This window comes from Podarcis bocagei (assembly GCF_964188305.1).
Source record: "Podarcis bocagei genome assembly, chromosome: 10".
Lineage (NCBI taxonomy): Eukaryota > Metazoa > Chordata > Lepidosauria > Squamata > Lacertidae > Podarcis > Podarcis bocagei.
In genome coordinates, this window is record NC_138135.1 from 7362071 (window position 1) to 7374529 (window position 12459).

At 48.9% G+C, this 12459-nt stretch overlaps 1 protein-coding gene across 2 annotated transcripts in view; it reads left to right on the forward strand.

The window, feature by feature from the left end:
* AHCYL2 (adenosylhomocysteinase like 2) overlaps positions 1-12459 on the forward strand; it is a 110411-nt gene that overhangs the window by 94473 nt on the left and 3479 nt on the right. For both annotated transcript variants that reach the window (XM_081210098.1, XM_081210099.1), the window contains 7 exons: positions 430-546; positions 3751-3814; positions 6270-6358; positions 7364-7434; positions 7695-7789; positions 11215-11313; positions 11897-11965. In XM_081210098.1, coding sequence (XP_081066224.1) covers positions 430-546; positions 3751-3814; positions 6270-6358; positions 7364-7434; positions 7695-7789; positions 11215-11313; positions 11897-11965 — 604 coding nt within the window. The remainder of the gene's footprint in view (positions 1-429; positions 547-3750; positions 3815-6269; positions 6359-7363; positions 7435-7694; positions 7790-11214; positions 11314-11896; positions 11966-12459) is intronic.

Here is a 12459-nt window from a genome sequence, read left to right on the forward strand (position 1 = left end):
GGTCACCTAGTACGTTTCATAACTGAAAGAGAATTTGGACCCGACTTTCCCATCTTTAAAAATGCAACAGCAGTTTGAATCACATACACTGCCCCCCAAACAAAACTCAGAAAGTGTTGCGAGGGCAGATGTATTAAAAAGTAACTTTTACTTATCAGACTTTCCACATTAAGGGGAAATCTGGATTAAGTGTAAAAAATGGGTGGACTGGCATTTTAATGATAGCATCATGTGGACCTTGCAAAAAACAAAAACAAAAAAACCCTTGCAGGCATGAGCAGTGCTGATTTCACAATAAACCCTTAACTAGGAGCACCCGGTGCTGGTCAGTCAATTGCGTAGGTCAACAGAAGGCAGAAGAGCATCAGGGAAATTGGAGGAAACCTTGGCTTCTATCCTTTCATTCTTTTCCCTCCCCTCTCACCCTAGATTGTATCAGCTATCAAAGGCAGGCAAGCTGTGCGTCCCAGCTATGAATGTCAATGACTCTGTCACCAAGCAAAAGTTTGACAACCTCTATTGCTGCCGGGAATCCATTTTGGATGGGTACGTATCTTTCTGTTTAAATGAACACAGAGAGGAGCATGAGGTCTTCTCACAAGGGTCTGCAGAGAAGCAGCTGCAAAGGTGTAACTATGCCCAACCGCCCAAAATAGCTGCCACAGAACTCACACAGGCAATTAAGGAAATATATTTCTGCAATAGTTAATCTCTGGTTTTCAATTTGTACATGGCTTTTATTGTGGATCTGTATGGTTGCTGTGATACTGTTTATGAACAGCAGCATACAAATATTCTTATAAATAGATAAAACATCTCACTTTTATGGCAGGAAAAAAGCTGGGGTGGTAACTCCCATTCTCCTATGCTGAAGCTTTCCAGTGAATGTGATTTCCATGTTTCCAAACCACATAGTCTTGCCAGGAGACGGGTGCAGTTTGGGTTTGTTTATAGTGCGTTGTTTTGTTTTTTTAAAAAGGCCTCTCTCGATGTTCGGTACAAATCCCGTCACAAGAACGCTTCACTGTGGGAGAATGGCAAAGGAACAGGCACCACGTGGCGGAGCTTTCCTCCCCTAAATGTCACAGAGCCACCAAACTCCTCAGTAGCTTCAGGAATAAGCTGGCCGCTAGCGCCTAAACCCAGAAGACTTAAGAGGGAATTAAGAGCAGGATGTTGCTGACGTGGTAATTGCAGTTCTCATTCCGTAGCCTGGTGGGTTGAAGCTTTTATTACAAGACAACTCGACCCGGCATGTTCTTTTCCATCTCTTACGTTGCTATGTTCATCCAAGTTGATAACTACGAGAAGAAAAGTGGGGGGGGGGGTTATCCCTTTCTCCCTCACCCCCCCGTCCACTGCCCTACCATGAAACAAAGGCATCTAGCTTGTTGTCCTGTTCTTTTCCTCTTGCTAAAGGAACACTATAGACAATTCATCCCATGATGAATTTAGCATTTAGCATTAGCATTTAGCATGATGAATTTAGCATTTAGCATTAGCTACAAAGGGACGCGGGTGGCGCTGTGGGTAAAACCTCAGCGCCTAGGGCTTGCCGATCGCATGGTTGGCGGTTCGAATCCCCGCGGCGGGGTGAGCTCCCGTCTTTCGGTCCCAGCTCCTGCCCACCTAGCAGTTCGAAAGCACCCCTAAGTGCCCCTTAGGGCACCCCTAGGTACCGCTTTATAGCGGGAAGGTAAACGGCGTTTCCGTGTGCTGCGCTGGCTTGCCAGAGCAGCTTCGTCACGCTGGTCACGTGACCCGGAAGTGTCTCCGGACAGCGCTGGCCCCCGGCCTCTTAAGTGAGATGGGCACACAACCCTAGAGTCAGACACGACTGGCCCATACGGGCAGGGGTACCTTTACCTTTACCTTTTTATTAGCTACATTTAGTATTGTTTCCCCAAACCCATATTTTCATTTCCCAGGGGCATTAGATGTCTGTGGCAAGGAAGCTCTTGCACGATCAGATGCATACAGAAGGGAGGTGGGATTTAGAGCGTCTTTTGGGCTCTCCTGCAATCCTGCTCGACATGGGCTTAGAGGCCTGCGGAGTCGATGCCCATAGGCCCTGTGACTGGCTGTGAATTCTATCGGCCTTCTTTAGGCCTGTCTCTCTGCTTCAGGGCTGCTTTGCATTGAGGCACAGCTGTCTCAGTGTTTGAGGGGGATTTGCAGCCAGCTGCCATTTCTCAGCACATACCCCAGTCTGTTTGAACACATCTCTCCCTGCTGGTAACATTGATGTTCACTGCGAGGCATGGGTGGGCCTGACTCACTGAGGATGGTCGCCTTTGCCAAAGATTTTACGCTTTCAGAGTGCCAGGTGGGGGAACACATGACTGAACATAACAGCTCCCTGCACATGGAAAATCAGCATGTGAGGGAGAAGGGTTCTATTTTGGCTTTCTCCCTGCGCTGGCTTTCCCTGTGTGGTGAATGGGTTTTTCTGGCATTCAGTCATGTGATAGGCACAGCTTGACCTCCCTCAGTGAGAACAAGGCTATAGTGGGCATGCTGCGGAAAGCTGCTGTTAAAGCCCCAACCCCCAATTCGCGAATTGGCTTCTCCATTTGCAGGCAAATTGCTGCTTCCTAATTCTACTAATATGCTTTCATGCAAATTTGATTCCAGTAGAGGAAATTATCATCGGCTCGCTCTTGTTTCTGCTGCTTGGCAGAATCGTATGGAAGCAGTTGAAATATTTAAATCAGCTAGGCAGCTAGCTTGGGCCTTGTAAAATGGGCCACGAGAAACAGGAGCAGAACTGCAGTCCTATCCCTCGAGACTGCCGCCTATATTCAGTGGAAAATTGAAGTTCCACACTCCCTACACCGCTAACCTATTTTACTTATCTGCTAAAAATAGACTACAATGTAGGGCACAGTTGCAGAGATGCCAAGTAGGGAAGAAGATATGCTAAGAGGGAGAGTTTCCATGTGCAGAACAGCACCTGGAAACCACCGCTTTGTGCTTCCCAACAGAGCCCCCGGCAAAAGCTGGGATATCGCAAGGGCCAATGGTTCTCAGCATCTAAGGGGTATCCGTTTGGAGGCTTGAAAGGGACACGCAGAAGCAAAGAATCATAAACCAAAGAAAAAGCAGCATTAAAAGAATAGGAAGGAATTAAAATCTTCCTAAAGGCAGTTGGTTGGTTGCTGTTGATGTGCTTAGATACGCAGGGTCTGCAGTTACATTGAGCCCTCACATTTAGCTGCTTTGCAAGAGACAGCCTGGCTTTTACTGTTTTGCTTGTTGTTACCTTTATCACTGGTTGACTCTCCCGCATCCCACTCCCTGTCATTCATTGATAATTTCCAATCTTTCGCCTGTTCCTGGCTTCCTTTTCAAACCACAGGATCGCTTTGCAGATTCCCAGATACCTGTGAAATAGGCTTTGTGTGTAAGAATTTGCAGGAATCCCCATGTGCAGATAATGTACAGTGATTACGCATCCAGGGCTCCCAAAGGATGAGGTGCAACCTCTTCGCATGTGTACAAAGTGTCTTCGCACATGATTGCAATAGCCTACACATGTGGTCCCTACGTTGCAAGCCCCCTTGGCAAGAGTGGTACTGCTCTGTAATTTGTATAGCTCCTAGTTCATTTCACTGATGTTGCTTCACTGTTGAGCAATACACACAAGGGCCATTATTCACAAATCCAAAACCACTGTGCCCTTGAGCCTGAAATCCTGTACATAACAGAATTTCTCAAGATTAACTTTGCAACCCTCTTGTTTTTCCACAGCCTTAAAAGGACAACCGATATGATGTTCGGAGGAAAGCAAGTCGTAGTCTGTGGCTACGGAGAGGTAAGACTCGGATGTTTCCCCCTTGGAGCAAGCTGTGCTTATGCTCTAGGTGAAGCTTGTGGGTGGCATCATAGCTCCTTCTCCAGTTCTAGGGATGATTTCTCTAAGACTTCCCTCTGGATATCTAAGGGCACCTCTAGATAATGGTTTGCGAAAGGACTTAGAAAAGCATTCGTGCCTTGGACTTCTGAACTGCACAGAGTTCAGCTGGTTCTGTATTGAGCTCCCTCTTTCCACCCCCAACCTCCTGTTGGACCCCTGGAAGCTTGCAGCACACAACAGTTATAGCCCAATGTCAAGACAAGCCTTGCACTCTGCATTATTTTTACACTCCACCCGGGTCGGGTGTCAGGTTATCTTGTGGGTTCTCCCTGCAGGCTTCCTGTGGCTTTTTGCATGACACTGTGTGATACAGAAAGCAGTCATGGAAGTTGCTTTCTTCCCCCAGTCATTTTTTAATCTCTTTCAAGATGAATGAAGGCCCTTCCTGGAGAGAGAGTCTCCATGCTGATAGGCGTTCTGAGTGGCTGAACCCAGAACTGTAGGGCTCTAGAGCCCTTGTATTTCCCAGAAGCTTTTTTTAAACCCCCATGGTGTTGTTGTTTTATATGCCGCTTGATGCCAAAATCGGCTTCTAAATGGTTTGCAAGAATAGAAACCAATTAAGGTAAAGGGACCCCTGACCATTAGGTCCAGTCGTGGCCAACTCTGGGATTGCGGCGCTCATCTTGCTTTACTGGCCGAGGGAGCCGGCGTACAGCTTCCGGGTCATGTGGCCAGCATGACTAAGCCGCTTCTGGCAAACCAGAGCAGCGCACGGAAGCGCCGTTTACCTTCCCGCCGCAGTGGTACCTATTTATCTACTTGCACTTTGATGTGCTTTTGAACTGCTAGGTGGGCAGGAGCAGGGACCGAGCAACGGGAGCTCACCCCGTCGCGGGAATTCAAACTGCTGACCTTCTTATCAGCAAGTCCTAGGCTCTGTGGTTTAACCCACAGTGCCACCCGCGTCCCTAGAAACCAATTACATGAGCATTAAAATATAAACATCCACAGCTAAAGCATGCAATAAAACAACCCCATTGCAACAACATAGTAATGGGGGACACAGGTGGAGAGATCAAGGGTCTACTTGCATAAACAGGTGCATCTTCAAAAGCCGGCGGAATGCCAATACAGATTAAGCCTTTCATATTTCAGGAAGTGCATCCCATAGCATTAGTGCCACCCCTGCTTTTCTTCAAGTTGTTAAGGATTTAACATACAGGATGTTGGTGTTAGGGCGCAGAACTGGCCTGTGTGCATTTTGAGGCACCTGCAGAGCAAGCACCAGGTTGGCTTAGTGGTGGCCTCCGATCTCTGAGAGCACAAGGTGGCTGCATGTCTCCATCTTGCGTTGCACAGACAGGGGTCCTCGGGACAGCAAAACGCCTTTGCATTCTCTGCGGGGTGGATGGGAAGTGAGATAACACAGGGGACTGAACCGCTAACACTGATCGGCTGTTACTGGACAGAACTGATTACGGGGGAGCAATGGCACACTCGCTGAACTGGCACGTCTGCAAGGGAACCTTCTGTAATCCCAGGAGGAAAAAGAAGATTTCACGTGTCCATGTTTATGTTTTTTGCACCACCTACATATAATTTGCAGCATCTGCATGTCCATTGACTTCAGGTTCATGGAATAAGCAGCTCCCAAGGGACATCCCTTTCCTGCAGTCCCCATGCAGAAATTCCCTTGGGAAGCCACTCTTGCTACGCTGCAGGGTTGTGGAACCGTTGTTCATCTTGGGAAGTCCAGGGTTCTGTGTGAGACAGAATACCCCAATTTGAATAGTTCTTACCTGTCCTGCAGGAAAACATCTTTCTTGCTTGGGTTCTTGTACAGTCATACCTCATGTTACGGATGCCTCAGGTTACGTCTTTTCAGGTTGTGTCCCGCAGTGACCCAGAAGTACCGGAAAGGGTTACTTCCGGTTTTGTCGCATGCGCAGAAATGCTAAATCATACTTCGTGCATGCGCATAAGCGCCGAATCGCGCCACACACATGTGCAGATACAGTGTTTCAGGTTGTGCTCTTTTTAGGTTGCGAACGGGCCTCTGGAACGGATCCCGTTCACAACCAGAGGTACCACTGTATATAACTGGACATGCTTTTATTGTACCTAGACACTCCCGGGCTTTCCTCTCTTTTGGACAGAAGCATTTTTCTGCTGTTGCGTGCGGATGCCCACTTGGGCCTAGTATCTAGTTACCGTATGCTTAAGCTCCCCACCCGCAAACGCTTGGTGCTGTTGGGTTAATTGCGCTGAAAGTACATCTTCCGGCCCTCCTCCCTTGGGCTTCTCCCGCCACAGGACCCAGAAATGTAGAGCTGCATTCTTGTTTCCCCCCAGCTCTTGCAGCGTTGAGTCCTCTGTGCCTCTTTCCTGATGCTCTGCTCTCCCGCTGCAGGTGGGCAAGGGCTGCTGTGCTGCGCTGAAGGCCATGGGCTCCATTGTGTACGTGACAGAGATCGACCCCATTTGTGCCCTGCAAGCCTGGTAAGAGTTGAAGCTGCGGAGGAATGTGGGCAGGGTCCTCAGTCAGCACCGGATTTGATCCCTTGCTTTACTGACTGCCGCTGGCCCTTCCTATTGCCACCCATTCATCAGTGGCCAACTTTGGAAGGGTGGGGCAGCGGGAAGGAGTTAAGAGAACCACGTGGATCAGAGTGAAGCTGCTAGGAGGCACCCAAAGTTTCCTGTTTGTAACTCTAAAGCAGTGGTGGCAAACCTTTTAGAGACCGAGTGCCCAAACTGCAAACCAAAACCCACTTATTTATTGCAAAGTGCCCAGAGTTGGGGGGGGGGGGAGCTGCTGTCCAAAGTTTTGGAGCTTTTTGCTGGGGGTAGCAAAAGTTGCTTTGCTTTTTGGGGGGAGGGGAGAGAACAGAAATAAATGACCAATAATACCTTCGCTGGAAATAACACGCAGCACCGACTTCATCACCCGCATTTGAAATAAAAGGACATATTCTACTCATGTAAAAACACACTGATTCCCAGACCATCCGTGGGCCGAATTGAGAAGTCAATTGGGCTGCATCTGGCCCCCGGGCCTTAGGTTACCTACCCCTTCTCTAAACGGAATTGCCACTCTCTCCCCACTACCCCTATCCTGGGTGGTCCTGGGGTGCTCAGCATCAGCAGAGCATTCTTCAGCAGAGCAGGAGCTTCACAGTGATGACGATGACAACAACAGCAACAACAACAACTTGTTGTTGTTGTTGTTAGTAGTAGTAGTAGTAGTAGTAGTATTACCCCGCCCATCTGGCTGGGCTTTCCCAGCCACTCTGGGCGGCTTCCAACAAAGATTAAAAATACAATAAAACATCTGTCATTAAAACTTCCCTAAACAAGGCTGCCTTCAGATGTCTTCTAAACATCAGATAGTTGTTTTATCTCTCTGACATCTGATAGGAGGGTGTTCCACAGGCCGGTTTTCAGATGGGGGTATTTTCTGCTGGGCTTCGGTTTTAGGGGTCTCTCTCTGCTTATTTCTCACAGCATGGACGGCTTCCGTCTTGTGAAACTGAACGAAGTGATTCGGCAAGTCGACATTGTTATCACTTGCACAGGTACGCTTGCGTTGCAGTGGGGTTAAGTTGTGCAAATGGTAGCGTGACCCCCTTTGGCAGTCTTCCTAATGGAACGGTAGAAGGAAATCCATAGCCAGCTGTGTCCCGGAAGGGTGGGCTGAACCCAACTCCTTCCATTTCAACCAGGGTTTGTGCAACAAGACGTTCCCAGTGTGTGCTAGTTGTTCTTAGAAAGCCAGGGTGGGGTTTAGAGTAAGCACTCCATTCTGTAAATCTTGTTTCTTTGTGTGTGTTTGTAGGTAACAAAAACGTAGTGACCAGAGAACATCTTGACAGAATGAAGAACAGTTGCATTGTTTGTAACATGGGGCATTCCAACACTGAAATTGACGTGGTAAGAGCTGGGCTTTCTTCCCCCCCCCCCCAGTCTCTAGTAAAGGGCTTTAGGGGTGGTCTTCCCTGCTCTACCTGCAATGCAGTGCATTATGGGAAACGAAGGAGGGTTCTGGGTCTTTTCTAGCAGAGCTGGATCCAAATTCAGGGGAGTGCTAGAGCAGCTTTTCTATAGGCAATAGAAGAAGAGGAAGAGTTTGGATTTGATATCCCGCTTTATCACTACCCGAAGGGGTCTCAAAGCGGCTCACAATCTCCTTTCTCTTCCTCCCCCACAACAAACACTCTGTGAGGTGAGTGGGGCTGGGAGACTTCAGAGAAGTGTGACTGGCCCAAGGTCACCCAGCAGCTGCATGTGGAGGAGCAGGGAAGCGAACCTGGTTCCCCAGATTACGAGTCCACCACTCCTAACCACTACACCACACTGGCTCTCTGAGCTCTGTGAAGCCTGAAAGATTGCCATCCTGCCAGTAGATATTTCTAGATACCTGTGTTCTGCTCCAAAGAAACACTTGTGTGGGGGTTATTCTCCTGAGGGCGTGTCATCTTCTGAACTAGAAAAACACATGGGTTGGCTTAATAATAAACAGAACTTTATGCCTGGTTTTATTACATTTTCATTCTGTCCAAGGAGCTCAGAGTACCAGGTTTTCCCCCTTCTTCTTGGCAACCCTGTGAATTAGGTTAGGCTGAGAGAGAGAGGCTATACAACCTTCACCTCGGGAGTTTAATGGCTGTGTGTGAACTTGTATCCTGGGCCTGGACAGAAATAATAATAATAATATTAATAATAATAATAAATTTTTATTTATACCCCGCCCTTCCTGGTTCAAAAACTGGGCTCAGGGCGGCTAACAACAAATTTAAAACACTTAATTGTAAAGGCAGCGTAAAATACAGTATAAAAACACGAATAACAATAAAATTCAAAGTTCAGAAATCAATTTAGGGGAAATCCATCTAATAAGCATTAGATAATCACCAGGGCTAGCTGGCTGAATTAGTCCTATATGGGCCAGCGAGGAGGCCAGGGGAGAATTAGCTGTGGGGTCTCAGAGCGGGTAATCTTCATAAAAGGGGAGGGGGGAAGGAAGAGAAAGGAAATAGAAGATCAGACTGAATTCAGATCAAAGGCCAGGCGGAATAGCTCTGTCTTACAGGCCCGACGGAAGGAGGTTAAATCCTGCAGGGCCCTGGTCTCATGGGACAGAGCATTCCACCAGGTCGGAGCCATCACTGAAAAGGCCCTGGCCCTGGTGGAGGATAGTCTGACTTCCCTAGGGCCTGGGACCTCTAAACTATAGTTGTTCATGGACATTAAGGTCCTCTGCGGGGCAGACCAGGAGAGGCGGTCCTGTAGGTACAAGGGCCCTAAGTCATGACTATTAGTCTTCCCCAAGCTGGTGCCCTCTCCAGAATCCCCACCACCCCTGACAATTGGCCGTGATGGCTGGGGCTGGTAGGAGCTGGACCCCAGCAGCCTCTGGAGGGCACAAGGTTTGTGGAGGCTCCTGTGGCTGTGCTACTCGGCTGCTGTAATAAAAAGTAAACGTCAGCCTTTAAACCAGCAAAGTGGGTCGTTCAGAACGCTCTTTGTGAAAGCACCCTTGAGGACGCTAGTCCGTGCTTCTTCCAGGCTCCCATTGAGTGCCTTTTCGACCCTTCGTCTCACCGGTAGGGGCAGATGGGAGTGCTGAACAGCTCTCCCCCCCCCCCCCCGGCTTTCCAAAACAGCACAATAGGGAGGGCTGACATTTGTTCTTTTGGAACCAGGCAAACACCAGCCTTGTCCAAGTTTTTTGGGGCGGGAGGGCAGGGAGATAAGCAGTGGAGCTCGCTCACTCATCCGTCAGGACATCTGCTGGCATGCAAGCTTGTATTTAGCTGCTAAGCAACCCCTGCAGTAAACAGCTGCTAAACACTGACGTTCCTTCAGCCCAGGCCTCTCTGTGTGTCAGTGTCAGCGGAGGAGCTGGGTAATCGGAGCCCTCTGACAAGTAGGTCCCTGGTTTTGTCATTGTCCTTTTCAGAGTCGGGATGTGCCCATGCTCCTCTCTAATTTGGGGGACAGGATTGTAGGCGACATTTTCCTGCCTCACTTGCCCTTACAACATTTCATCACACCACAGCAACTGCAATCCACTGCAACGCCTGGAATCACGGTTTGGTTTGGTTTTCTAATGGGCGCTTCCCAAAATATTGTTGCCCCAGACACACCCACTGAGGCACTCTTTCCATCAGTCCGATCTCACTGCTGGCGGGGGACTGGCCTGCGCTGCTGGCTTGCATTCAGAAACGTTGCAGAAAAGTGGGGTGGAGTGCCCTTTTTCTGGGCTGGTTTTTCCCCACTGCCTGCCCCCCCCCCCCGAAAGTCAAGTATATACCCGTTACAGTGGTACCTCGGGTTACATACGCTTCAGGTTACAGACTCTGCTAACCCAGAAATATTACCTCCGGTTAAGAACTTTGCTTCAGGTTGAGAACAGAAATCGTGCTCCGGTGGCGCAGCAGCAGGAGGCTCCATTAGCTAAAGTGGTGTTTCAGGTTAAGAACAGTTTCAGGTTAAGAACGGACCTCCAGAACGAATTAAGTACTTAACCCGGGGTACCACTGTATAAGTCAAGTATATACCCATTATAAGTCAAGTATATACTCATTATAAGTCAAGTATATACCCATTATATACCCATTTTCTGCCATTTCTGCACTCCAGAGTGGATTCACGGTGGATATCAGTGTGACATAACAATTGGGGTTTTATAAAGACATAACAATTGGGGTTTTATAAAGACATAACAATTGGGTAAATTAATGATGATGATGATGAAAACAACTTCAGAGTAATTTCAGTAATCAGCTCCTAACAATTCATGACACTGACCACAACATAATTCAATAGTGAGTCACAATTCATTTATGTAAAATCATTTGGATTCTCTAGAGCAAAGTTGATTAAGAGAGGGGTAATAACAGAGACTTGTAGACGTAAGTATGGAATGGAGAAAGTCCAGGACTTTTTTCTATCCCCTCACAATGCTAGAATGACCCAGGTCATCCCATGAAGCTCAGTGCCAGGAGTTTCAAGACAGGAAGGCTGAAGGTGGCTTTTCACTAACTGATTTACGGGATCTGTTGCCACAAGAGCAGTTGCTTTAAAGATGAAGAAGGGGGAGGCTGCACTGGACAAATCCGTGGTCTGATTCAGCAAAGCAGTTCTTACTTCCTGCCTCTGGTGGTGCTGAATTGGTGAATCGGGGCCGTTGAAGTGTAAGGCGTGCGTTGTCCTGCAGTGCCCACCCCCTGCAGACCTTAGATCTCGCTCAGCCGACGACAAGTTACTCCGTGCAGTGAGACTTTGTGCAGTGACCATTTCTGCTGACTCCGAAGGCCCTTTCTACTTCAGACTTTTCGAATGTTGTCTTCCAGGCCAGCTTGCGTACCCCGGAGCTGACATGGGAGCGGGTGAGGTCTCAGGTAGACCATGTGATTTGGCCTGACGGGAAGAGGATAGTGTTGCTGGCAGAGGTAAGGGAGTCGCTGTGGAACCCAGGAGGCCTTCCAAACAGGGTGGAATAGCTTTGCTGTATAATTGTGCCCACCAGATGTTTTGGACTGCACGTCTTGTCGTCCTAAACATCTGGAGGGGCACTGTGCTGGTGAAGAAGGCTGGGTGTCATATACAAAAGCTGGGTGGGTGCTGGGAGCTCCCTGTGTGTACAGTTGTGGTTCAGAAGATGAGCTCCTCCTTCATCTTGGCTAGCCTTTCTCAACCTGTGGGTCCCCAGATGTTGTTGGACTACAACTCCCATCACCCCTAGCTAGCAAGGCCAGGGCTCAGGGGTGATGGGAGTTGTAGTCCAACAACATCTGGGGGACCTACAGGTTGAGAACCGCTGCTTTAGAAGCTTCTCCCAAGAGCTAACAGCCTTGCTGAGTCAAAGACAGAGCCGTCCAAGTTCACTTCCTTTTGAGGGGGCTCCTGCTGCTTCCCCCTGTTGCTGTTTGGCGGTGGAGCTGAATTGCTGGCAGCCCCTGGAGGTCAGGAGCAGTCTGCCCGTGGAGAGGCCAGCGTTGGATGCAGGAGGAATGATGCATTTTTGTCTTTCAGGGGCGCTTGCTGAACCTGAGCTGCTCCACAGTTCCAACCTTTGTGCTGTCAATAACAGCGACTACCCAGGTGAGTGGGATTTGCGGGGCAGTATTCGATAAACTAACATACTGGATCAGCCAAGAGGCCATCTATTTCAGTTCTTTTTCATAATGGTGACACAGGGGTTTCCCCCGAAAAAGGTCAGATGCCCTTCTCAGTGTGCGTTTGGCACCCAGAAAGGCAGCCCAAGCAACAGCTTTGTGTTTTGCACCCCTCAACTCCTGGAGTTCAAGGAGGAAAGGCACTGAGTGAGGGTGCCTTGCATGAGGGTCTCATACAGGGGTCAGCAAACGTTTCCAGCAGGGGGCCGCTCCACTGCCCCTCAGACCTTGTGGGGGGCCGGACTATATTTTTTTTTGGGGGGGGGGGATGAACGAATTCCCATGCCCCGCAAATAACCCAGAGATGCATTTTAAATAAAAGGACACATTCTACTCATGTAAAAACACGCTGATTCCTGGACCGTCCATGGGCCAGATTTAGAAGGCGATTGGGCCGGATCCAGCCCCCAGGCCTTAGTT